This window comes from Trachemys scripta, chromosome 19 (assembly GCF_013100865.1).
Source record: "Trachemys scripta elegans isolate TJP31775 chromosome 19, CAS_Tse_1.0, whole genome shotgun sequence".
Classification (NCBI taxonomy): domain Eukaryota; kingdom Metazoa; phylum Chordata; order Testudines; family Emydidae; genus Trachemys; species Trachemys scripta.
The window spans coordinates 12087066-12111850 of record NC_048316.1 but is presented as its reverse complement, the minus strand read 5'-3'; the positions used below and the strand labels follow the sequence as shown (position 1 = coordinate 12111850).

Below are 24785 nucleotides of genomic sequence, written 5' to 3'. Positions count from 1 at the left end.
ACCAGCTGTTCCCTGGAATCAATGCCCAGGCTGTGATTTCCTTGCCTGGCATAGGCAGGCTGCTGTGGGGGAGACAGGAAGAGTCCGCACCCTGCTGCTGATCGAACAGCCCCGCGAGGACTCTCACCTGGCCTGACAGGAGCTCTCCAGGGGGGATACGTAGAGGGTCCATATTCCAAGGGCAGCCGGCATGGTGAACAGCACGGCCACCCAGCAGCAGGACACAATCAGCGACATGAAGAGACCAAAGTCGTGCACGGCCGGGATCTGCAGAGAGAACTCTCAGCTAGTACAGAGGAGGTGACGCCCAGAGACCTTCCAGCAAGAGGCCCCACTGAGGCAACATAATGGAGGGAAGCGAACCCAAGAGGAGCCTGGGGGCGGGAACACTGGCCACTTCATGCGGCCCAAAGGCCATGGAGCCAGCTGCCCCTGGTGAAAGCTGACAACTCAGCCAGCACCAGTCCGGGGCTCAGCTGGTGGGTGGCACTTGATCGTTTGGCATTGCAGACGCTGCCCAGGCAGTCGGGGTGTTCACAGGGCGGGTGCCTACTGCATTGCTAACAGGCCAGGGGAGCTCTCCCATGTATCGGCCCTGTGCACATGCAGGAGAGGGGGGCAGAGCTCTCCCCAGTGGCTCAGGGGCAGACCCGATCCGATTCCCTCCTTGTGCTTGGTGAGCACAGTGCTGGCAGGGACAGCAGCACCAGCGTGCCCACAGCGGAGGGAAATCCTGGGGTGGAATATACTGGGATTCCTCCCTCTGCAGTTCAGGCCCCACAGCTCCCCCGTTTGGCTGATGGGACTGGAGTCTGGAAGGGAAAAGTTCCCAATCTGTTTGTGGAGGGACCCTGTGATCCTTAGACATGTCAGCTCTGCTTCCCACCGAGCCTCCTTTCCCAGCTGGGGGAGCCAGACCAGGAGAGCCAGTAGATGACAACGCTAGCAACGTGCTCCATTTGCCTCCCAGGTCCAGCACATTGCATGTGCCACAGGCCTTGGGAACAGGAGTCCCGAGCACATCAGCTGAGCTCCAGCTCCCTGCAAAGCTGTATGGCTCAAAGCACCAGGAGAGCTGGCTTTGCCACAGGCCCAGGGCAACAGAGCTGGCCTAGAGTGAGTCAGTCTCAAGCGGGGAGAGCACACAAGGAGCATCTACACGAGCCTGAGAGCTCAGGGAGTCTCCCTCCAGAACAGGCCCATGGGGGTGGCAGGGGAGCTGCTGAAAGGCCGGGGATGATGCCTTCTAGCAGGCGGCCGTGACCTCCAGGGGGCCGCTGCAAAGCCCTGGCGCACCTGTGAGAAGATGTTGGCGGCGTAGGCCGCGGCCGTGGTCAAGGAGGTGAAGAAGGTGGCCTTCCCTGCCGTCTGGATGGTGTGGATCATGCGCAGCTGCAGGTCCTTCAGGTGGGTGGCTTGGCGGTAGGTGTTTATGAAGACAAAGACGTCATCGACACCTGCGGGGGGGACAAGAGAGGGGGGCAGAAATGCCGCTCGCACTGGGGAGAGATGCCTGGGGCCAGATCCTCAGTGGGCGTAAGGCATCACAGCTCTGTTGAAGTCAGTGCGGCTAGACAAACTCACACCGGCTGGGGACCTGGCCCACCAAAGTCTGAGCTCACTGTCGAGCGTGTGCCTCCTGCCACTCGTCGCCCAGCGAGGCAAGGGCAGCCCGTTCTGCAGGCTGGCGCAGGAGAAGCAGGGCCTTCGGGCAAGGAGCAAAGGAAGGACGCTAGGAAAGACTTACCGATCCCCACGATGACAAAGGCGGCCACGCCATTGAGGATGCCCAGGTACTGGACCCCGAACACCACGTGGTACAGGAACAGTGCCACCAGGCAGCTCAGCCCGATGCTGGCCAGGCCGAAGAAAGACAGGAACACTGTGGGAGGAGAGCGACGCTAGGACTCTCGGTACAGGAACGGCCCGGGCTGCAATCCCCGTCCTGCGCGTGGGGGGTGGGCACCTGGCCTGCTCCCGCCCCGGGCAGAGCTTTCACCTGGCACGGGGTATCTTGATCAGGAGGGAGGGATTCCAGCCTGTGCTGGCTAGAGCAAGGCCTGGTGATGTTTCCAAAGGCGGGTGGTGGTTTTGAGGCGTTGTGGGCCGGATATCCAGAGGTGCTGAGCACCCACCTCTCCTGCGGGTGTAATGGGAGCTGGGGGCATTCAGCACCTCTGGAAATTAGATGCATGGCGTCTCAATTCGGTCACCCAAAGTCAGAGGCTGTTATTGACCGGGTCGGCCTAAGTGCCCCCTCAGCGGTGAGGAGAGTCCAGGACCACACTGTGGGACATGGAGTCTTCCACTTCCCACCAGTTCAACTCTCGTCCAGGTCAGTAGGGAAACAGGCCCGATCTGGATCTCCGTTACACTGGGGTAAATCTAGACGGGCTCAGTTGAAGTGAGTGGAGTTATTCCAGATTTACATCAGAGTTAGTGAGAGGAGAAGCTGCTTCTCAGTTGGCCACATCCCCTCAAGGGAGCCCTTCCACTGCCCCCTCCCGCCCCCCGAAAATCTCTGCCTTGGACAATTCGGGTTGTGACTGCGGCCATGGGAGGCCCTGCTACTCTGCCTAACAACAGGGGCAGCGCATTCCTGAGCAGACTGGAGAATGACCTGCCTAGGGACGTTCCTGGGAGCTGAGGAAGGGACTCCCATCAGGCTGCTCACTGCAGACCTTGCTCTGCCTCAGGGAAGGGACGCAGGGTTTGAATGCAACCTACCCGAGCAAGAGGTGAGGATATAGACCAAGACTGCTATGCAGCTACTGCTGATGAAGGCCAGCAGCATGTCGTTACTGAAGGTCCTCCTCACTTCATAGTCAAACAAATCTGTCCCACCGTACAGCACCTGCACTTTGCTGGGGTGGGGAGAGAGGAGGGAGAAGGCACAGAGGAGAATATACAGTGAGCAGGGCCGGAGGATCGAGCCAAATGCATCTCCTCCAAAACCAGAGGGAGGCCACGCGTGCGAAGCACCCGGGAAGCTGCTGAGCGACCGGATCAAGATTGCAAGGAGGGGTGGCCGAGGTTTGCATCAGGAGAGCAGGTCGCATATTTTTAAAATTCCTCCGGTGCATTGCGGTCAGAGATGTTAATAGAGTTCTTGCTGTCAGCAAACAGCTCCGGAAGCTTCCAAAGCCAATCCCATCTGGAATCTTAAATCATTGCTTATTATATTAAGCGCAGATGTAATAACTAGAGGGGGCAGGCAGAGCCCGGGTCCTGTGAACCGCTGCATGATTTACCAGCCTCTGCTGCTGGCAGCTGGTTCTGAGCAGAGGTAATCTGAGATCATTAAACCCAGGAATACAATAGCCCTGCACCGCAGGAGCATGCCCTTAATCCAGCCTTTTTAAGGGTTTATATGCACCCGCGTCCCTATTCCCCTCCCTGCTCCCCATAATTGCAATCCTTGCCCAGCCCCATACTGAGAGGACTTTCCCACTGCTGCAATTTCAGAGCTGCCCCGCACTGGCTGTATTTCACTTGGCTGATGAAGATCAGAGGCCCCGCAGGTCAGGAGAACCGAGATCCGGAGCAGCAGATGGCCGGAGAACAAGAAGTTACACCTGACACAGGCAGGTGGCCCGCTGGAAAGTCCTCTTCCAAGCTGCTGCCTGGCCATCCGGTTCCCTGGGACCACTCCCCCGAACCAGACGAGGTTCCCCTTCCAAGTGCTGGAGCAGGCACAGAACAAAGCCCAAATCCGACCAGCTGGCTCCCAGCAGCACAGAACCCCAGGGAGGCAAGCTCACGTTTACAGGGGGAAATCCTGCTCCAGGTAACACTCACTGGCTCTGCTAGCTTAGTGATGTTCCTCCAGCCTGACACCAGGAGCAAGAGGAGAGTCAGGCCCTTAAATTGTTAGCTTTAATTAGACTCATCCACCGCTTTCAACAGGCCAGTATGTCATCAAGGGCCAAATTCAGACCCGGTGTGAACAGAGGCAACCCTGCCGAAGCCAGTGGGATTAGACTGGTGCAGGACGGGTGCAAGTGACACCAAGATTAGCCCAATGCATCTGTATACACCTCCACCTGACCGAACCAGGCCCTGCAAGGACAGCCTCACCTAGCGCCAGGTTCTGCTGTCACCTGCATACCCCCAGGAACCCCCCAGACTCAGGCCTTGCCCCTCCCCCCCCCACACACATTGTCCCATGGTAACTGTACTGGCATAGTTAAAACCGTACAAGCGCCCTAGTGTGGATGCAGTTATAGCTGTATAAAGACGCTTATCCTGTTAGAGCTACTCCCGTATGGGAAGGGGACTAAGGTGTACTGAGGTGAGGCACGTTTACACTGGTATACCAGGCCATCCTTTGCAGCTCCTCCTGAGTGCCACCCTGGCAGGTGAGAGCAGAATCTGGCCCTCTGGACTGGAACACCCTTTGTGTGGGGGAGTAATTCTGCGCGGCTCTTCGCAGGAACGGCTGCCCTGGGCTCGCAAGCCGAACCCCACGCCAACTGGCACTGGCCTGAGGCATTAGGTCCTTGCACGGTCTCATACACGTTGCTGGGGCCGTGTGGTATTAAAGCACAGAGGAACTGTGTGACCCATTCATTGCCGCTCGCTCCAGCACCAGTGGCAAGAGCGTTCTGCAGGCCTGCTTTCTTTCCTTCCTTGTGCTGGCCACTGCCCAAGGGAGGAGACCACCCAGGCTGGCCAATGGTCCGAGCCACTCTGCCAAATCCTGCACTCCTCATTCCAACGCTGAGGAGAGCCTCCGAATCAGACTTACCCCGGCAGGGTTCATGGGAGCGTGGCTGCCTGGCACCTCCCGCATTAACCTCAGAGCCTCGCCTCTCCAGCATCAGTAACAGCTGAAGGAAGCTGGATTAACCCCTCGTGCACCTAACACGCCAGCTGCTCCTCTAATGTAAGTGACAGACAATCTCCCCTGCTCCTCTCCAGTCTCCTCCCTTCCCTGCAGGCTGGATACTAAAGTCACCCAGTCCGTGCATGGTCCTCACCTGGTGGACTGCTTGGCCAACATGGCCACGTAGGTGACCACGAAGCTCTGGAACTTGCTGCGCTGCTCGTCCCACCTGTCCTCCACCGAGTAATAGTTGGGCAGGGGGGCCCCGAAAAGGATCTCGCTGCGGAGGAGGGAGCTCTTCATGTTCTCCGCCGACAGCCCCTCATCCACATACCAGTAGAACTCCGGGTGGGTCATGGCCAACTCCAGGGACCCTGCGGGAGAGACCAGCACAGAACCCTTTAGGTCACGCTCTGCCGGCTGGGTGTGGTGTATGGGGCCAGCCTGACGCTGACAGAGCCCCCCGCGCTCTCGCCCTCTCTCTCATCAGAGAGCAGCCGGCTCTGGGGGATCTCTCCCATCCCATCCATCTCCGGCCTCTGCTCTCCCGGCCGGAGAGCACCTGGACAGCCCGGCCTGAGAAGGGGATAGGCCGACAAGAAGGCTCGCGGCTGTGACGGCCATCCTGTCTCCACGCAGTTGCTTTGCTCCCCACGTCACCTGCGCTCGGAGCTAAAGGGCGGCCACACCGGTATCAACCACAGCTGCTCTGAACTGGTGGCCTGGAGCTCAGAAACCCCAGGCCCTGTTACCCAGAGAGATAATCTTAGGAGAGGGTCCTGAGAGCAGTGATCGGAGAAGTCCACAAGGGGAAGATGGAGCCAAACATTCCCCATGGGAGATCAGGGGCGGGGTCATTAGGGAATCCTGCCTCTGCTGCAGCCCCACGGGATCAGGATCATCCCATAGGGTGGGATGCACTAGCAAGAGTGTGCCCCTACGCAGCATCGTATATCACGCAGGCCAAGGCCACCATTGATCGTAAGGTTGCCATGGCCAATAAACCCTGTGGCTCCTGCTCCACCCAACTCCGGTGAGGAGCTGGGATTCCCACGCATGCTGGAAAACACAGTCCCACAGAATGGAGAGCACATTTCTTCCAGGGCCCGGCAGCGAACCGAGCCGGGTGGCTCTGAGTCACAAATCTGTGAATTCTAGGTTGCAATGAGTCCACACGGCAGGCTCCAGCAGCAAGGACCCAGGGCCTATCTTAACGGGTAGCAGAGCTGCTGCTTGCAATGGAGCAGATGGAGTAAATCACTTGCCTGCTCCCTGTATGCCGCTCTGGCTGGCTTTCAATCGGCAGCATATGCCTGGGAGACAGATGGAAGCTGCTTCCCACAACCACATCTCTCCCACGGACTAGCAATGATTCACTTCCAGCTACCCTGAAACCCTCCCCTGCAGGAGGGGTGGCATTAGCATTGTAGATCTGCTGCGAGGAGTCAGTGCTCCTTCCCCTCACCCCCCAGCACCTACCTCCCGGTCATTTTCACAAATCACAGGCAGTCATTTCACCCCGCAGCAGCTACCTGATCTATGATGATCTACACTCGGAGCTAGGGGGGTGACCCAGCTGGGGTTGGCAGTGGGGCTGCAGTCACACAGGTAGCAGGCATGGGCCAGCCAGCCCGAGTACATACCTAGGGGGTCCAGGTGGGTTGGTACTCGGGGGCAGCTAGTCCCTGCTCCCCGGGCTCTTGCAGCTACACTAGTATTTGTAGCATGCTAGCTTGGTGAGAGCCAGTGCGAGCACGTCTGCGTGAGCTGGGAATCACCCCCGCGCCCAACTCCAAGTACAGACGTAGTCATGGACAGGAGGCTCTCCAAGGCAAAACGATTGTCTGTACAGGGCCTAGCACAGAGGGCCCCTGATCTCTGACTGGGATTCCTAGGCGCTATGATAATCACTAGCAGCGGGTCCAGGGCTCACTGTCTGACTTGGGGATCAGACAGATGATGGAGGGGACAAAGGGCCTGATTCCTCATCGCTCTGCACCTCGCACTGCCATTGACACCGGGTGCAATTAAAGCTGAAGGGCACCCGCTTTGCACTGGCGTTCGTGACAATACGAGGGGCAGGGCGGCTGAGGATCAGGCCGAAAGGACTCAGACCCAGGGCCCTTGCCCAGCAGTGCAGGGCTTCTGCCAGGTCCCCATCTCAGTGGCATGAAGACTGGTACTAAGTCTTGAAACAGGGACGAGAGGGCAGATTCAGTCGGTTTCACTGATCCAGTGACAAACCCACAAGGCCAGGGTGGGAAAACTCCACGGCATAACCCCTGAGACTGTCTGGAAAGGCAAAGGGAGAGCCCCATGCCCTAAAATCCTGAGCTCCCCATTCTACAGTCAGGCCAAACCTCCCCAGGGCGGACGGATATCAGCACTACTGCAGCTAATCTAGCTGGGCCCACAACAGAAGCGCTGTCCAACCACACAAGGAGACCCAGTCCCGGGACACGCCTCAGTCCAAGTCCACCCAACTGCCCAGGCTCACCTCGGATATCGGCCAGGTCTTGCCCCATGCCATCGTAGTAGATCTTGCCACCCCGTTCGGTGGGGAAGAAGTAGGTCATGAGGGAGCTGGGAGGGGAGCAGTACGAGTAGGAGCCCAGAGGAAGATCCTTCAGGACCTCGTGGGGCTTCCAGCAGAACTCCCGGAAGTGGGGGTGGTCCATGACCTTCCGCTCGATCTCGTGGATGGTGAGCAGGCGCTCGGAGGTGAAGATGTTGTTCTCGGAGTCCCCTCGGGCCAGGAAAATGAGTTCGATGCGCCAGTGGGCGTGCGTCTGGGTGTTGGCGCTGACGTAGGCGCTGGAGTAGTCCCAGTGCGGAGTGCCCCGGGCAAGGCGGGAGGTTTGGTTCCCTGGGCTCCGCCGGGCCTCGGGCCCAGCAGGGCTGGTCCTCCCTCCACCCACGGGAAGTGCCGCGCTGCGCTTTGGCCTGGCCCCACCGCCCAGCCCAGAGGCGTTGGGGTGGAGCTGCTGCAGCTGCTCGAAGATCAGCCGCTGCAGGGTCTCCGAGGTGAAATCGGCCAGGTCCCGGCGGTTCCGGCCCCACGAGCCGAACTGGGACTTGAGGGCCAGGGTGAGCGCATCGAAGCGCTGCGAGGACTCATGGTTCCTGATCTCGAAGGCGTTGTAGGAGATGTCAATATCCAGGGTAGGGTAGTGGAGGAACATGACGACGGCCAGGGCGGCAGGGATGGCACAGCCCAGGAAGAGGATAACACCAGCACAGCACGGGTTGGTGAAGACCCAGCCGAGCACGTTCCAAAAGCCGGACGCCGGCAGCATTGTCGGCAGCGGCCTGGGATTCCACTGGCATTTGCCGCACAGCTGGGGACCCTCGCTCCTCTTCCGGGGGCCGAAGGCAACCTCCTCCTCCTCCTCGAGCCAAGCGTCTTGCAACAAGGGGTCATCCTCAGCGTCCATGTCCAGCGCCTGTTGCGAAGGGGGAGAGAAACAGGAGTGAGCAGGGCACCCGCAGGATGGAGAGAGAGCAGGAGGGAGCTGCGGCTGGGCCCACAGCACCGCAAAGGGGCTGGTGGGGGGTAGAGGAATTGTCCCAGACAGCACAGACTTAGAGTCACAGCAATGACTAGGCATGCCGGGCTCGGGGGAGGGATGACGTCCCAGGCTCCCTGCTCATTCAGGCCCCGGCCTAGACCTTGCTGCTCCGTGGCTACAGCCGTGCCAGCCCTGCCTCCTTGCTAAGCTCCCATAACAGCCAAACGCCGGGACCCTGCCCAGCTCCATCCGCACCAGGCGCTTCAGACACAGGGATCGAAAGCGGCCTGCACCGCTGTCCCAACTTCTGGCGCTTTGTCAGAGGGGCCCTGCGTGCCTCCAACGGCCATCGGACACAGCCCGGAGGGAATCTCTCTCGGCACGCAGCCCCCGCCTGCATTGCAGCAGCTGGGCCATTTCAGTTAGCCGGCCCCCCCTTCGTGCCCGGGAATAGTTTATGCCGTCAGATGAACACTGCCAAGGACTCCTCGCACTAAGGCTGGGAACCCTGATATTTATAGCCGTGTTATGTATCTTCCCTGACAACACGCACAAGCACAATTCATCCTGGGCCTTGGTATCAGTCCCCAAACCTTGCCCGCGCGGGAAACGGGCAGCCAGGCGGGAATCTCCTGGGCAATGCGTGAAAAATGTTTCTAACTTCCAGGAGACAATTGCAACACCATGGTCCCCGAGGGCAAAAGCCGCGGGCTGGTTTACCAGCAGTTACCCCAACACTTTGGCCTAGAACTGCCCAGCCTCGGGGCCCCCCCAGCCCCTTGCCATGGGAGTCCGTCGCCAGGGTTTACTGCATGAATTTGCATCCCTTGCTATGGAACAACTGGAAGCTACAAGCAATCCCCGTGGCTAGGGCTCTCTGGGGAGGGCGGGGCCTGCTCATGGTGGGGGCAGCGGGGAAGACAAGAAGGATACCTCAGGGCAAAGTGCGAGCAGGGGGGCTTCTTTCCATAAGGAAGCTATTAGCACAGTGGTTCTTGGCCTAGCCCATCCTGGGTTAAAGAGAGGTGTGTTGGGACCCCCTCCTCTCCAGCCAGCCAGGCAGACAGGGAATCCCGGACACCTGGTGGAGAAGCCCAACTAGCAATTTCCTCGCCCCTCCTTTCGGCAGCAAAGACTGGACTCCTCCCCCTCGCTGCAAAGTCCCAGTCCAGAGCCACAAGCAATCTACCCTCCGGGGAGAAACAGCATCAGGTTTCTGCTTTAGTGGGGCCCCAAACACCAGGGAGACTAAAGGAAGCCCCCCTCCCATGCCCTCGGACTGCTGGAGCCACGCCCAGAAATATGCAAGTGTTGCAGCTGGGAGGCCAGAGGAGAGCTAGTTGTGGTCAGCGGATATGAGCGATGGGGGTGCAGCAGGGCTCACGGGCTGTTGGGGTGCAGTGAAGTTCATGGGCTGTGGGGGTGAAGTGGAGCTCCCAAGCTGGCCTCACCAAACTCCTACAGGATTTAAGCTCCCATTTTTTAAGTATAGATGAAGGCCCAAAACTCACAAACTACTCAGCACCTGCATCTCCAGCCGAAGCGGACGGCAGCGGCGGGTGCTTGGCCCCTCTGGAGCACCCACCAAACAAGCACTCAATCAGCAGCCACTTTTGAGAACATCGGCCTGAGCGTCCAGCTGTGAAGATCTCGCTGTGCAGGGCTGAGCCTGCAGCCAGGCCATGCGCGAGAGCCACTCTCCGCGGGGCGATGCCAAGGGTCTCCCTGGTTCTGCTCACAGGGGCAGTCTGGGCAAAGGGGGCTCAGGGCACACCCCACAGTTTGGATAAAAGGGCTAAGAGGGCTCCTAGCTGCTGCTACAGCCCCATGCAAAGTGAGAAGAGGCACAAAGTCAAGAGGAGGAGAAAGGGATGTTGAGAGGAGAGGATGGCGCAGAGAGTCGCTCTGAGTCCCACAGCTCCCGTCCCAGCAGCGGCTGCAATGGGGGCTCTGCACATCCGTTCAGTTCGGGCAGCAGGTACCGACAAGGCCCCGGGTGCATGGACAGGCCCCTCATCCCCTGTGCAGCCTGCATCCCGTTCCCTGGCACGGCTGGGTAGCTGCTGCATCCGCAAGCTGTGGGGCGTGTCCTGGGGAAGGAGCCTTGGCCGCTGCAGAGCACGGGGATCAGCAGGGGGTCTTTGCTTCCAGGAGGAGAAAGCTCTGGAGCTGGGGCCCTGCATCCCCTCCCCCATCCCACCCGGGATAAGTGCTGCTCTCAGCCACCACCAGCGTCCATCCAAAGAAGCCTCCTCAGAGGAGTTGCCCCAGATTTACGGCGGGAGAATTTGGCCCAGAGTCCAGTTTTACAGGGACCTTCCCATAATGCTCAGCACCTCCCCGTCACACTTCCCTGGACACACAGGTGGCGACGGCCTGGCCGTTCCCTTGTGGCACACGCTCCTACCCAATCGGCCAGTAGCCCTGTACACTAGCCCACGCTCACGTCGCTGTGGGAGAAGCTACCCTGAGTCACTGCCCCACCTCCACCCCGGGCTCGCTTGAGTCCTCCGTGGGGAGCTCCCGTCTCCCCCCACCTCCCCGGCCCTTGCAGCCCAGCCCCCAGCAACACTGGGAATTGTCACAACACATTAAATCCCATCTTGTCAGCCACAGACGCCGGGATTGTTCCGCCCACCTGCCACGTCTGCAGAGGGAACAGGCGGCGTGTTCCCAGCCTGCCTGCCTCCGCCAGCCTGCAGGGAGCTGTGCCCAGCTCCCGCCCTCGCCCCTCACTCTGCTCCGCTCCCCCAGGGCGTGGCTGAAGTCTCCCTTTCACCAGACTCTTAATGCAGATCTGAGGGTGCAAGGGGACGCGGGCCAAAAAGGGGGTCACTGGAGTCTGCCTCACAACACTCCGCTCCATTTCCCCACCCGAAAAAGCAGCCGCTCCAGCACTATCCCCGGGGGAGGCTGCAAAGGGGTGTCTCATTAGAGCACTCAGGCCGTGCCAGAGGGAGTAGGGTTGGGTTCAGGATCAGCTAAGGGGTTATTTAATTTCCAGCACCAGGCAGGGCACCCTTTGGGTTTCACTGCACATCCATGCGGCGCTGCACGGGGTTGAGGCCCTGGGGAAACGCCAAAAGCAGATTAACAATGGTAAGCAGAGACACTAGTGTTGCTCACATGATCAACTTCAAGCCAACCCCCACCCAGCCAGTATTTGTGTATGGGTGCTGGAGATCTGAGGTCCAAACCCTGCTGATGACCCATGTGGAAACGATGCTATAGACATGCAATTACATTCCTCTGACCTCCCTTCCCACTGCCCAGACACTTCACCTGGGGGCCCCCATTTCCCTCCCAGGAGATGGGAGTACCACACGACCCAGCCAAGGGCAGGTATATAATTTTTTTTTAAATAATCTTAGTGTGAAAGCGAGGTAAAAAGCTATAATCATTCCGCATTTATGGAGCTTCTGAGGAGAGGCGGGAAAAGCCAGTAATCCTAAACAGGAGTGCCTGTGCGTGACAAGAAAGGGAAGAGGGGACACACAGAGAGCGAGAAACTGACATGGTAACAGTGCAGGAGGAAGAATAATCACACTGTGACGAACTGGGACTGTTCTTACTGTGGTCTGTGAATGCTGAGAGGGGAGTGTGGCTAGGATAGTCTGCACTGGGGGATGGGAGACTGACTGACAGAGAATACCTGAGCATGTAACGTGAGAACCCAGGAAGGGGTTAGAGGCCAGGTGACACCTTTGCCCGGGAAACTGAACAAAGGCTGTGGGAGGGGTCGCTGAAGAGGGAGTTTCAGGAGCTGGCTGGTGAGATGGCTGGGAGGCAGTCGGGGCTCTGACCTCCCAAGGGGCTGGGGTGCCCTGAGACCCCAAGATGGACCCAACTGAGGAGGGTCCTGTTGTCTGGGCCTGCAAGACCTGTCTTGGACTGTATTCCTGTCGTCTAAATAAACCTTCTGCTTTACTGGCTGGCTGAGAGTCATGGTGAATCGCAGAAAGCCGGGGGTGCAGGGCCCTGAGTCCCCCATACTCCGTGACACGCACCCTCTTCTTTTCTGACCAAAGCCCAGTAAGCTGCAATCTGAGGCCACGTCTACACTACAATGGTCGGTCGACTCACGTTGCATCAGTATGCAGCCACTGACTTGTCTATTGCTCGGGTGCATGCACGCTTGGCTGCTTGCATCAGTGCTGGGTGTACTCACAAGTGGCTATGTCAATGGAAAAAAGTCATGCACCATGGGTAGGTTTTCCAGCGTGCCCCATGCTGCTGGCTGGCGCAAGCCTCTTGCGACATTTTCACAGGGCTTCTGTGAGACACCAGCAATTAGCCCAGGGATTTGCTAGGAACCGGGGGTCACGTACGCACAATGCCACTTCTTTCATTCCATGATGCAGGGCATTGTGGGACAGCTGCTGGAGGACTGTTAGGGTGGACACAGGTAATGCAGCATCTACACTTGCACTGCATTCGAGAGGTGGTGTTATTGCCTCACTGTAACGGGGGTTTACGTCAGCAGGAAACCAATTTAGGCGGAAACGCATGCACCATGAGCTGAGACAAGTCGATTTAGGTTGACCTAACTTTGTAGTGCAGATTGGGCCTGAGGCAGGATATCAGACGTCAAGATCCCCATCCTACCCGTTGCTTCTAGCCCAACTGGGGCTGGGAAACTGCTTATAACTGGGGAGCTACGTTGTATCCCTGTGTAGGGACACCTCCTCTTACCAGAGGTTTGGGGCCTTTATTAGCGTAAATCCAGAGTCACTCCACTAATGCCAATGGAGTTCCTGCTCCAGGATGACACATCCCAGTGCAAATGAGATCAGAGTCTGGCCCCTGGGTGGGATCCGAAGGGAGTTGCCTCCAGGAGGTGGATTGGAAGGGAGGGGAAAGGGCAGGAGGAAATAGGAGGGGGGTGGGATCTTCAGGGCCTAGCGTCTGCTCCTAGGGAAAAGGAAGGACCCGGAGGAGGGCCTGGTTGACAACAGAACAATTCCTGCTCCTCTCTGCAGGTGGAGGGGCCGGCCATCGGGAGCACTTTCCCCTGGCTCAGCTCTGCACCTCCTCCCCTGCTCTGAACTCCCTTCAAAGGAGACTTCACCACGGGTGCAGGTGCATGGCCAAACGCAGCCCAGCCTCACCCCTGGGACTCGGCTCTCACACAGCCACTCATCGGTTCACACCAGGGTCGAGATGAAAGCGGATCTAACCCCCGGCCCGGCACCGAAGGAGACGGGCAGCGGGGCTCCAAGAGCAGAGAGCTCTGAGAGAACTGCATTTCCTCTGCCCATTAACCACTCAGGAGCAAGCTCGCCTTCCCTCTGCTGGCTGCTGTGTTGTCTAGGGACTCCCAGTGCTCAGATAAGGCCGCGTTACCTTTCCCTTAGCATCACTCAGCGTCAAGCCAGCGGGCCCTGATCTCGCAGCCCTAGTCAAAGCTGGCTCCTGTGGGGACTTTGCCCGCATCAGGATTGCAGGATCAGAGGACAAGGCCAGCTCTGGCTGCCGACGCCGTGCAGAGAAAGGGCTCGCTTGCCCGGCGCTCCCTCACCAGCCATGGATCACGCGCCATGCGAGCCGTCACACGCCATCCAAAGAGAGCCACTTGCTGGCTGTAGTGACGCTGCTGCCGAGGCGCACACGCGTCTCCTAAAGAGCCGGACCGCACCCCGAGGCGGCACGTGTTGGACGGCAGCTCTGGGACCTAGGCGGCACTGGGCAGCTCGCCACGTGTGGGGGGAAGGATGACGAGGCACCAGCCAAACATGCCCAGACTAAGCACTGACACAGCCCATCCCTCGCGGAACGAAAACGGCAGGGTTGGGAGTCCCTGGGGGATTCTCTCTGCCACGGCTGGCATCAGCAGGGATCTTCTTGGGAGGGCTGCACTAGAGATGGGACTAATGGGTGGCATTGGGGCCTTGATCAGATTTGGGCTTGGGTTAGAGGCCAAACTAGGGCTAGGGTTAGGTTAGGCTTCAATGGCAGGGGGATCTCCTGGACTGTCACTCCCCCTTCCAACTTTGGAACAATCCTGGACCCCAAAGGGTGGCTGAACCCCCTGAAATGAGGGGAGGCGGCTCTGATTTGAGGACCCCCCCCCTGCAGGCTCAGCTCCAGCTTGTCCTGTAGGATGGGGGAGAGGAGGGGAACGAGGAGACACATGGAAAAACAAATCGAATCCAAAAGCACGAAAGAAAGGCCCAGACGCCAAACATCTGTCATGCTCCCAGAGTTGCAAGCTCCACTCTTGACAATGTAGCCATGGCTTCCCTGCACAGCTTGCTCGGCCTCGTTAGACTGCAAGCTTTTTCAGGCAGGGACCAGTCCCCTCTGCAGTGGCACAGCCCAGATCCTTGCTTCCAGGCTGCAGGTGGGAGTGGAGAGCTCTGGTGCCCTTCGCCAGGTCACACCAACCTAATTCTCCAGTGGCTTTTACACCAGGAATATCCGAGTGCAGAGAGACGCTCGGGAAGAATCAGAGTCGGGGGCCTTGTAGCCACACACCCATCCCCTTTTCTGCGGGGGGCAGGGGACTCCCTGAACACCGAACAGTCCTGCCACTGCCGCTTGGCACCAGGACACGAGGGATCACAGCTGCTGCCTGTAAAAACAGGCACACGCCCTCGTAAAGCAAACGCTAGTTCAGTCTGCAGAGGAGGAAAATGCTTTTGTTCCCGTGGCACAGCCACCCCCTCCGCAGGCCTGGATCCGCCTGCGAGCCCGCCCTGTCCCACACCAGATGACCCCTGGGTGAAAAATCTAGTTTTCAAGCAGCTGCTAATCTGCTCAGCTGTTCTGCCACAACTCGCTCTTCCATCCCTCCTTCCCACAGCCCGCCCGGCACGGTCCTCCTCTGCGGCTGCCGCTCACTGCACTCCCACGCAAATGCACACTGCGTGGGCAATGCCCTGCCTTTCAGATCGCCTCTCCCACCACGGATGCCCATTCCAGGCAGCAATCGGGAACCAGAAAGGTCAGCGTGGAAAGGGACCCGTCCGGCAAAGGGACACAGGCAGAGGGGCTGACACAGAGCGTAGCGTTAGAGGCTGTTGCTGGGTCTCTTTGCACTGGTGATCTGAGCAACATGATGGCCATTGTAGTCAACCCCCGCCACTTGCACTGACTTTATCCAGACCCCCAGCTGGAGAGCACGCACAGTGTCCACTTCTGCTAAGCCTCTGCTCACACAGCCACCCTGCGGAACGGCACCATGGCAGACCCCCCACCCCGACACACACACACGTGCCAAGCCAGTGCAAGTCACTGGGAGAGGGGTCTAGCGCCCACTTTGACCGAGCCAAGCCACGCAGGGGAGAGCCAAGCCCTGTGCCTAACCCACTGGTTCCAGCAGTGGCAGCTTTCCCCACCAGCTTCCCGGGAAGTCACTGGGTGGAGATCTCGCTTTGCTTCTGCTGAGCAGGGACTGTGCATCGAACGTGCAGCCAACCGCACCCACCCCAATCTCGCCCAGACACATGCTCCTCTGAGGTGCCTTCCTCCAGCTAAGTGCCGCTTGAGGACGGCGAGAGAGGGAGAAAGACACAGGTTCAGCAGCACAGCTGAGCTGGGAGCGACCGTGCAGAAAACTATCCGCCCCAGGGAGCGCGTGGGGCGGGGGCGAGTCCCTAATCAAGCAAATAAAAAGCCTCTGTGGTTCCTCAGCATCCAGCCCTATGGACCAGAGCCAGCCACGATTCAGTTCCATTCATCCTCCTGGGATGCCTGCCAAGGCTGCCAACATCAGGGAGCTCAGCCTGCCGCCTAGGAGGGGCTGGGACAGGCGCATGGTCCTGAAAGGATCAGGAGTTGAGCTGATGTCAAAGGGCCCAGCTCTCCTGAAGATGGTGGAGTCAATAATGCAAACAGGCACCAGCTGAGGAGCTGGGTCTGCACCTCACCTGCCAGCACAAGCAGCTCAGGGGATGTGTGTGTTCTGGGTTTGTGCACTGCACTGCACCGGGGGGTCCCGGTTCATGACGGGGGCTCCTAGGCCCGCGGGCATGGCAAGTTAAATTTCGGGGGGGGGGGAGGGGGAGAGAAGTCATAGCTACTGCTTGGACTTGATCTCCGGTTTTGCAGACAAATGGGCACCACAACAGGAGAAGCCAAGACCCCACCATCACACTGGGCCCCATTCTCCCCTGCCTCGCCCCCGGGGCTCATCACCTGCACCTGGGCAGAGTGGGCCGCATCAAATGCTACCCGCGGGGTCTCACGCCCCCGCAGCATGGGCGTACGTGACGGCACAAGAGGCAAGGCCAGGCAGAACCAGGCCCACCTTACCGTTCTACCTGGGAGCAAGTCAACCTGGCGTCTTGTTGCCATTTACCAGGCTGACTAATGGGTTAATTAGTCATTTAAGGGGCTGCAGACCAGGGAAGCGCCAAGCTCTGAGTCATTATTCCTATAGCTCTGTAAGCATACCCAACTCCCAGCATACAAGAGGAGGCTGGGCCAAATTGGAATCAGCAAGAGTTTTACCAGTCACTGGAGTGGGCAAAATCCAATCCTTCAGCTCGTGCCCCCAGAGATCTGCAAGCACACGTCTTCCTTCGCACCCAGGCCCAGCAAAACCTCTATGACAAAGGATGATTTCGATTTAGTAAACTCTGGGCTACAAAGCAAGTCATCACCCAGTCAGGGAGAGGCAGTGACAGACAAGGAAGCTAATTATACCTGGCCTGACTAATTAATGCCGACTTTCTGATTAAAAAAATCCTTGCTAGGGTTCCATTTCAATTACTCGGTTGCTCCTTTTACAGGGAAAAGGGAACCGTGCGCACCAGCGAGACCAAAAGAAAGGGAGACAGAGAAAAAGGCGAGAAGTGGGAGGGAAGGAGAAGTTCTGTAATATGTGAGCTCCCGATCGACAAAATAATTCAACTTCGCATTCCCGGCTGCCCCGGGCAAAGCTTCCAGAGCCCAGCTAACCGTTCGGAGGCTGAATTTGTATTCCTGAAACTTCACAGAGTTGCTACAGGAGGCAGCTTTCAGCCTCTTCGTCATCTAAATAAAGTCTCTACGGGGGGGCTTTGTGCCTTCTCACACAGCTTGCAAAATCATTTGATCAAATGCCAGCTCAGAGGAGCAGCCAAATCCCCGTGCGGAACAGCCAGCACAACCCTGCGTTGATGAGGTCCAGGGTCTTCTCTGGTCTCCACTTCCCCACGCCGACACGACCTTGGCTCGGTTAATTCATTAAGCCTCACAATGCCCTGTGAAGTAGGGTGGTGTCACCCCCATTTCACCCATGGGGAAAAGGAGACACACAGAGGGGAAGGCCACATATTGTGAGTGTCCCTAACAGGAGACACCAAGCATCGGATATTCAGAAATGCTGAGACCCCCCTGGCATTGTGGGGCTCGGCATGGGCGCCGGCTGGGACATGTCCTGTTGTCGTTAACGGGGATACTCACATGCTTAAAGTCAGGCATGTGCTTAATTACCTTGCTGAATCAGGGCCCGGGCCTCCTGTCTTGAAGCCCTGTGCTGGTGCCACCCATCCATCCTTCCCCCGGATGTTGCAAGCCATGCAGATTCTCTCCTCGTACCGTACATAGGCGCTGACTTTTGGTTTTGCTGGTGGGTGCCCCACATCAGCTCTGCCCCCTTCCCCGATTCCCACTCCCCGAGTGCCTCCTGCCCACCACTCACTCCTTTCTGTCCCCTCCTGCCTTAAGGGTGGGTGGGGGGAGCGAGTAGCGGGGCAGCCCCACTCAACAGGTGATGGGGGCGCAGGGCCAGCCGCTGACCAGCTGATTGGCAGCCAGCCCCAGGGTGCACCCCCTATTTTTTCTCCATGGGTGCTTGAGCCCCTGAGCACCCAGGGAGTCGGCACCTTTGGTACTGAACTATGCAGATCAGCGACAAGGCGTTAGTCAATTGTCTTTCTTGGCTCCTTGCATTTCCCTTTCCGTTCGCTCCAGATCCTTTGGAAAGATGCACACAGGCCCCCAGGCACTTTACAGATCAGAACGACATCAAGACGCCCCAGCAGCACGCTGGTGTCGGAACTGCCAGGCGATGATGCGGACATGGGTTTGCTGGGAGAGAAGTCAGAGGAAATTAATTCCACTGGATTTTTCTTTTTCTCTTAAAGGGGCCATCCTCTGCCATCTGAAGACCCCGGAGAGGGAGGGGGGCAAGACTTCACAATGGGCCATATGCAAGAGGGAAAGCTGACTAAACTCCCAACCCTTCTGCAAAGAATCAAGCATACACACACGCCTAATTAAGGCCTTCTCTTTCAAACCAATGACCGTCTCTGTCCCACCTTTGCCCTCACTTTCATTTCCAGCCTGCCTGGCGCGCTGCATGGGAAGTTTTCATCCTGGTTAACGTCAGCGCAGCTAGAGATGGAAGAGGCCAGTTAGATCTAAGGTCTTGTCTCCACCGGGCAAAAAGGCTGGCTAGAGTATTTGTAGTTTGCGACACCTGTGATACCCTTGGCACCCACATGCAACTGCCATCCCAGGTGTCTTACAAGTGGTGACTGGACCAACTTGAAATTACACACAAAAATCCCACACTAAAAGAACAATACGGTTGCCAAGTCAAACCCTCAGAAGTTAGGAAATGCCAGAATTAAGGTTGCTTGTGTAACCTTAATTCAGCCCCCTTGCGTGTACGCTTTGATACAGTCTTTAATGCCATGTATCACATACTATTTTTGCTACGGGTTCTCTCCCTCAGTCAGTGTCCTGGTGGATGGTGCTCACCGAATGAGCAGCGATTCAATGTTTTGTTTTTCCACTGTGAGGTCCCAAGCCTTATTCGCAGACATGAATGGAGTTATTTTCACAGCGCCCCTCTGAGGTGAGGGGTGGTATTATCCTCATTTTACTGATGGGGAATTGAGACCCAGATTAAGGTCTAAAGTATCCACTAATTTGGGGGTGGCTTTAGCGTGACATTTTGGGGTATGTCTGTGCCAATGAACCTGATGCAAGTATGGTCTGTGGCCTGCTCAGCCCCGGGCTGGAACAAGCCCAGCGCAGATGGAATCTTCAGGGCAAGTCTAAGGAATCTGTACTGAGCATGTGAGAAGTGGGGTTTTTCCCCCCCCCCTCACAGATTTTATAACAGCCAAATGTGGGTGGATTTTCACAGGGATAGCAAAAGACACACGCATGACACAAAGCACCCGCCTACCAAGTGTCGAGTCGCTGCTCCAAAGCGTGAAGGTGTGAGAGCACTTCAAAGAGTCACCAGCATTTTTTTTAAACATGGGGAAAACGATGCATTTTCCCCTCATTCTCAAGAACAGCTGAACCATTTGGGCAGAAATTAAAAACAAACCAAAAAAATAATAATCAGCCTGAGGCAGACACTCGGCATGGAAAATTTCAGCCCAAATGATTAAAATCTGGCAAAGTTACAAAAAAACAAAAACAGGGTCTTATCATGGGAAGTGTCAGACAACCTTACCAGGCAGTGCTATCAGCCCCACCTAGAATATCCTGCTCCAGCGGATCGTTCACTGGACTACGAGTCAGGAGATTTGGCTTCTGTTCCCAGCTCAGCCACTGATCTGCTGTGTAACCCTTGTACAAGTCATTTCTCCTCTCCTTGCCGGTCTTGTCTATTTCTGCATCTGTACAGCACCTAGCACCAGGGGGTCCTAATCTCCATCGAAGCCTGTGGGCACTACCACAGCACAAAGAATAAAATAAAGGGCAGAGTATAATCCCACCCCTTAGAGAGCATTTTACATCTTAAATGACACTTGATTTTAGGAAAGCAGATGGAGGTTGGCTAAGAAAATTAATCATGTGTCTCTCTGGGTTATTGCAACCAATTATTGGGGGTGCTGAAACATAGCCCCTTGGTTTTAATCATATAAAACCCCTTCTGCCGTGTTTGCTACTGGAGTTATTTATGTATTGTTTAATGCTAAAGCCCCACTGGGACTCAGGTTTGTGGCATATGTCTACACTGCGAGCCTCCCAGCTTGTAGACAGACTTGTGTTAGTGGGGTTGGCGCTAGTGCGTGAAACACAGCTGCGTGGACCCTGCGACACTGCTGGCGGAGGCGCTGGCTAGCCACACAAGTTCTGATCTGGGGGTTATGCTGTGGTGAAGCTATTCCTAGCCCGCTGACACAGCTTGCTCCCAGCAATAGTGTCGACACCCTGACAGGCTTCCACCCGGCAGCACCGAGCGAACGGAGCCACCGAGCGGCTTCGGAAGTAACAAGCTCGGTTAAAAAGTTGCTGGGATTGAGCCTGAGCCAGAGCCCCTCGCTGGCGCTGAGCAAAACGAGAACGAGCTTGTTAAGGGGGGATGGATTTCAGTGCTCCGGCTGCTACCCCTCCCGTTCCTGCGTCTAGAGCCGCACCTCGGTACATCAGTGAAGAAACACATCCACTACCTGAAAGCCGGGCATGATTCCAGCCAGGAAGGAATCTCACACACCAAGATCCTCATCTGATTCCCAGGTCCCCACAGCCCCCCCTCCACCTCACCCGTGACAAGGCTGGGGGCTGTTGTCAGCCCCTCTGGTCCATTTATTATTCCAACCCAGGCTCGCCGGCTCCCCCGTTTACGTCACCGTTGGCAGCAATGCCGTTCTTTGCTCAGCTGTTTCCTAGGGCATGCTTCTAAGCCCTGACCTAGCTCCCTGGCACTGGCTTTGCACAGGGCTGGCCAGGGAGTACTGACAAGGGGGAGGGTGGCTGGGCATTGGCCTCTGTCTGCAGCTCCCCTGCAATAGCATGCTCTTTAGTGCATGGTGACGCTGACGAGCGTGTCCTGATTAACCCCCAAGTTCCCCTTTAGAGAGTCTCCCCATAACCTGACAGCCGGGACAGCAGCCTCCCACCCCCCCACCAATATGCCAACCACTTGCCTACCAACACAGAGGGTAAAGAGGAAAAATCTGTGGGCCTGATCCTTCGGCGTAGGCCATTGCTTTGCACGGCCATTGCTTTGCACGGCCCTACACCGGCCCCAACAGAATCACCCCAGTGTCAGGGACTGAGACACAAACTAAGGGCCCTTTCGCCACTTGACCACCCTACTGCAGGCATAGCAGGAGAACGTGGGTGTGCCTGGAGAAGAGGGGGCCTGGCCACGATACCCCTCCACCAAACCTGTGTTTTTACCCTGTTGTTTTCCTTTTCACGCTGTAACACAGAGCTGGAGTAACCAACCTCCTGGTTTTATGGAGAGGTTTGCCATATTCGGGGCTTTTCTTAAAGCCCCAGCTCCTGGAGTCATGTGAACATGTGAGACTGTCAGCTTTCTTTTACATTTCATGGATGCAGAGAAAAAGCTGGGAAAATGAGATGGCTAAAAAGCTCAGAAACCAAAGGGCAAGAAGAAAGTGACCCTAACATTTGTTACTGGCTGAAAAAAAAATCATGATTTTTAAAAATCATGTGATTTGGGGAGGGGGGGCTACTCCTTCTGTTTGGATGCAAAGGAGAGTGTTGAGCCCATTTTGTGCCCCACCTCCTGACCAGCTCTCTGTGCCATGGGGAGGAAGCTCACCAAAGTCTTCAGTGTTCTAGTGCCATTGGGGGCCAGTCTGCACGGGGGCTATTTGTACCGGCATAGCACATCGCCGTGCAAATCCCGACCATAGGCCTTGTCTACACTAGGGGCTGCAATGCAGCATGGGGCAGGCCCTTCCTACCTCGCTGTGAGGGGGTTTTCCGCTGCCGTAGGGAATCCACGTCCCCGAGCAGCAGCAGCTAGGTCAACAGAAGACTTCTTTTGTAAACATTGCCACATCTGCACCAAGGCTTAGTTCAGCTTAACTCCGGCGCACAGGGGTGTAGACTCACGGCACAGGTGTCATTCAAGGCTTGCAATGGAACCGCTTACCCTGGTGCGACATATTTACACACCCGTGTAGCTACGCTAGTACAACAACCCCCAGTACAGGCCTGCCCTTAGACTTCAGCCATTGCCTTAGCAGAGCAGCGACTCAGCCTAACACACATAAATCAATGGTTTTTTCGTTCCATTGGAGACAGCTCTACCAGTTCCACACGCCCCCTTTGCTTCCCAGGCGTGTACGGCATAAGAAGACAGTAACTTGTGGAGGGAGGGGCATACGAGCCACACACATCAGCCATCCCTCATTCCAGACACAATTTAACCTCCATTCCACATGGACCAGAAGGTCTCACTTTTATTGCTATAATTTACTGACACCAGAAATGCCAGACTCCAGACATCGAGGTTAGAGGGGACGTTATCTGGGCTAGAAAATTGATCCCAATGGCACTTTAACAGCGCTCAGCTCTTCTATGGCATTTTCCATCCCTAGAGCTCAAAGTGCTTTGCAAAAGGGTGTAAGTGTTGGCATAGCCATTTTACAGATGAGAAAATGGAGGCACAAAGAGGGGGCAGTGAGTTGTTCGAATCTCAAAAGGCAAGTGTCTGTGGTATTTATCTGCCCCCCCATAACCGTAGCATCTGAGCCCCCCACAGTCTTCAACGTAGTTGTCCTCGCTGTACTCCTGAGAAGTAGAGAAACGCTACTACCCTCTTCTTGCAGAGGGGAAACTGAGGCACCAAGTGGTTGAGCTGCTTGCCCAAGATCACACAGGAAGTCTGTGGCAGAACAGGAACTGAATGCAGTTCTCCCAAGTCTGAGGTTAGAGCCCTAATCCCTGGCCCATCCTGCCTCTCAACTGCCCCCATTGTTCTCTTGTGTCCCTGTGTACCCCACTATTCAGTGCATATCTGTGGTATCACCTTCTCCTGGCTGGTCCACAGAGGATAAGAGTCTCCTACATCTACCAGGTGATGGAGTTATCCCTTGAACTCAAGTGAAGGAGACATGCTTTTAGTGCTGAATTCATTCCTGGGTTCATTCCCCAGTGACCCCTTTTCATGACAAATCCCCACAGCTGGTTTGGGGGTCACTGGGACAAAGCCTGCTCTCACTGAAATCAACAGGAACGCTCCCTTTGGACCCAGGAGGGTTCACCTCATCCTACATTGAGGTCCTGGCAGCCTGCAGGGCAGGGTCTAAGTAGGCTCACGTATCCCCTGCTGGGCTGCCCTCCCCCTTAGAAATGTATTCAGCCAGCTGCTACCCTCACATGGAAACCTGACACTTCCAGAATTAGATCAATTAGCACTAATTTCTCATCTTCCCGGGATCAGGGAGAAATCTGGAAGCAGAGGCGTAAAACCAGAGACTGGAGTGCCTCCGCCACCGCAGCTCTGGCCAAGCGCGGGAGGGAAGCAGCATCGTGACTCACCGAAAACTTCCCCAGGGATGGGGGGGGAAGAGGGGGAAGAGGGTGCTTTGGTGCTTAGAGCTCCGGCCAACCGTGCCAGCCACGCAGAAACTCCCATCAAGGGCTCCCACGGCTCAATGGGCACAGCCCTACAGACCGTTCGCCCGGGGTGTAGGAGTGGACAACTGGGGAGAATGAGCAAACATGCTTTAGGGGCACCTTAATCTCATTTAGAGCCCAAGATCCTTCCAATGCAAACAGGGGCTGCTGCAAAGAGATATTCCCCAGCGTTTGCTGGCTAGCACCTGAGAGAGAGGGGCATGCTGCCGGGCGGGGCAGGTCCTGGGCTGCAGCACTGTCCAGGGTGCTCCATAGGGTGTGGGAGCTGCTGGCAAGGAGGGCTGGGAAGGCAGATGAAGAAACAGGATTATGCTCCCCCTCCTATACCCCCCGCCCCCCATACACCCACTAACTGTTGCTGAGAAGTTTGTGCTGATTCCCATGAGCATTAAGTCACATGTTTTCCCCTCCATTCCGTTAGGGAGGGGAAATCATCCTGCAGGGAGCCCAGCTTCTGCAAGAACCATGGTGACCACAGGCCAGGCTGTGGTGGCAAAATGCCCCTACCTGGATGGGATGGGCCTTGGCCCATCTGAGTTCAGCCTGGATCTCCCTGCCAGGCCAGTTCTGCAGGGGACAAATTACCTCCCAGTCTCCCTTTCTCCCCTACTCCCCCCCCCCCCCCGCCCCACACACACACACACTTCCCAAGTCCAGCCTCGTGGAGTTTTCCCAGCCCCTATGCACTGCAATGACCCAGCCCAAGGGAAATAAACAGAATATACCACATGATACCCAAGGGGATCTGCCCATAGGATGCACTCCCCCCCACACACCCCTTCATAGGCTGAGATGCTGCTTCCCCTTCTTATTTGAGGCCAGAGGCAAATGCTGCAGTTCTCCAGGGGATGGCCTTGTGGCTAAGGCAGAGGAGTGAGAGTCAAGGCAGACCTGTGTTCTCTTCCTGACTCTGCCACAGGTTCTCTCGCAAGGCCTTGGACAAGTCATTTAAGCGAATGTGCTGCAACTTCCACCATCTGTCAAGTCTGATATACTTGTGGCTCTTTAAATTCTATCCGTTCAGGGCCGACTCCCAGCTGGTGTTGGCCCAAGGCGGCAAAGAGAACTGGCTGGCTGTGCACAATGCAGACATGAACAACCTGAGCTCCCCCCATTCCTACTGGGGCCAATGGGTGCTGTGGGTGTCAGGCCCCTTGGGAAGT

At 56.9% G+C, this 24785-nt stretch overlaps 1 protein-coding gene across 1 annotated transcript in view; it reads right to left on the bottom strand.

Annotated features, from left to right (window-relative positions):
* The window catches only part of DISP3 (dispatched RND transporter family member 3), a gene marked incomplete in the record, with an annotated part of 60546 nt that overhangs the window by 22899 nt on the left and 12862 nt on the right, over positions 1 to 24785 (bottom strand). The window contains 6 exon segments of the mRNA XM_034753119.1: positions 128 to 267; positions 1297 to 1457; positions 1748 to 1882; positions 2728 to 2864; positions 4980 to 5199; positions 7323 to 8268. Of these exon segments, the coding sequence (XP_034609010.1) occupies positions 128 to 267; positions 1297 to 1457; positions 1748 to 1882; positions 2728 to 2864; positions 4980 to 5199; positions 7323 to 8259 (1730 nt within the window).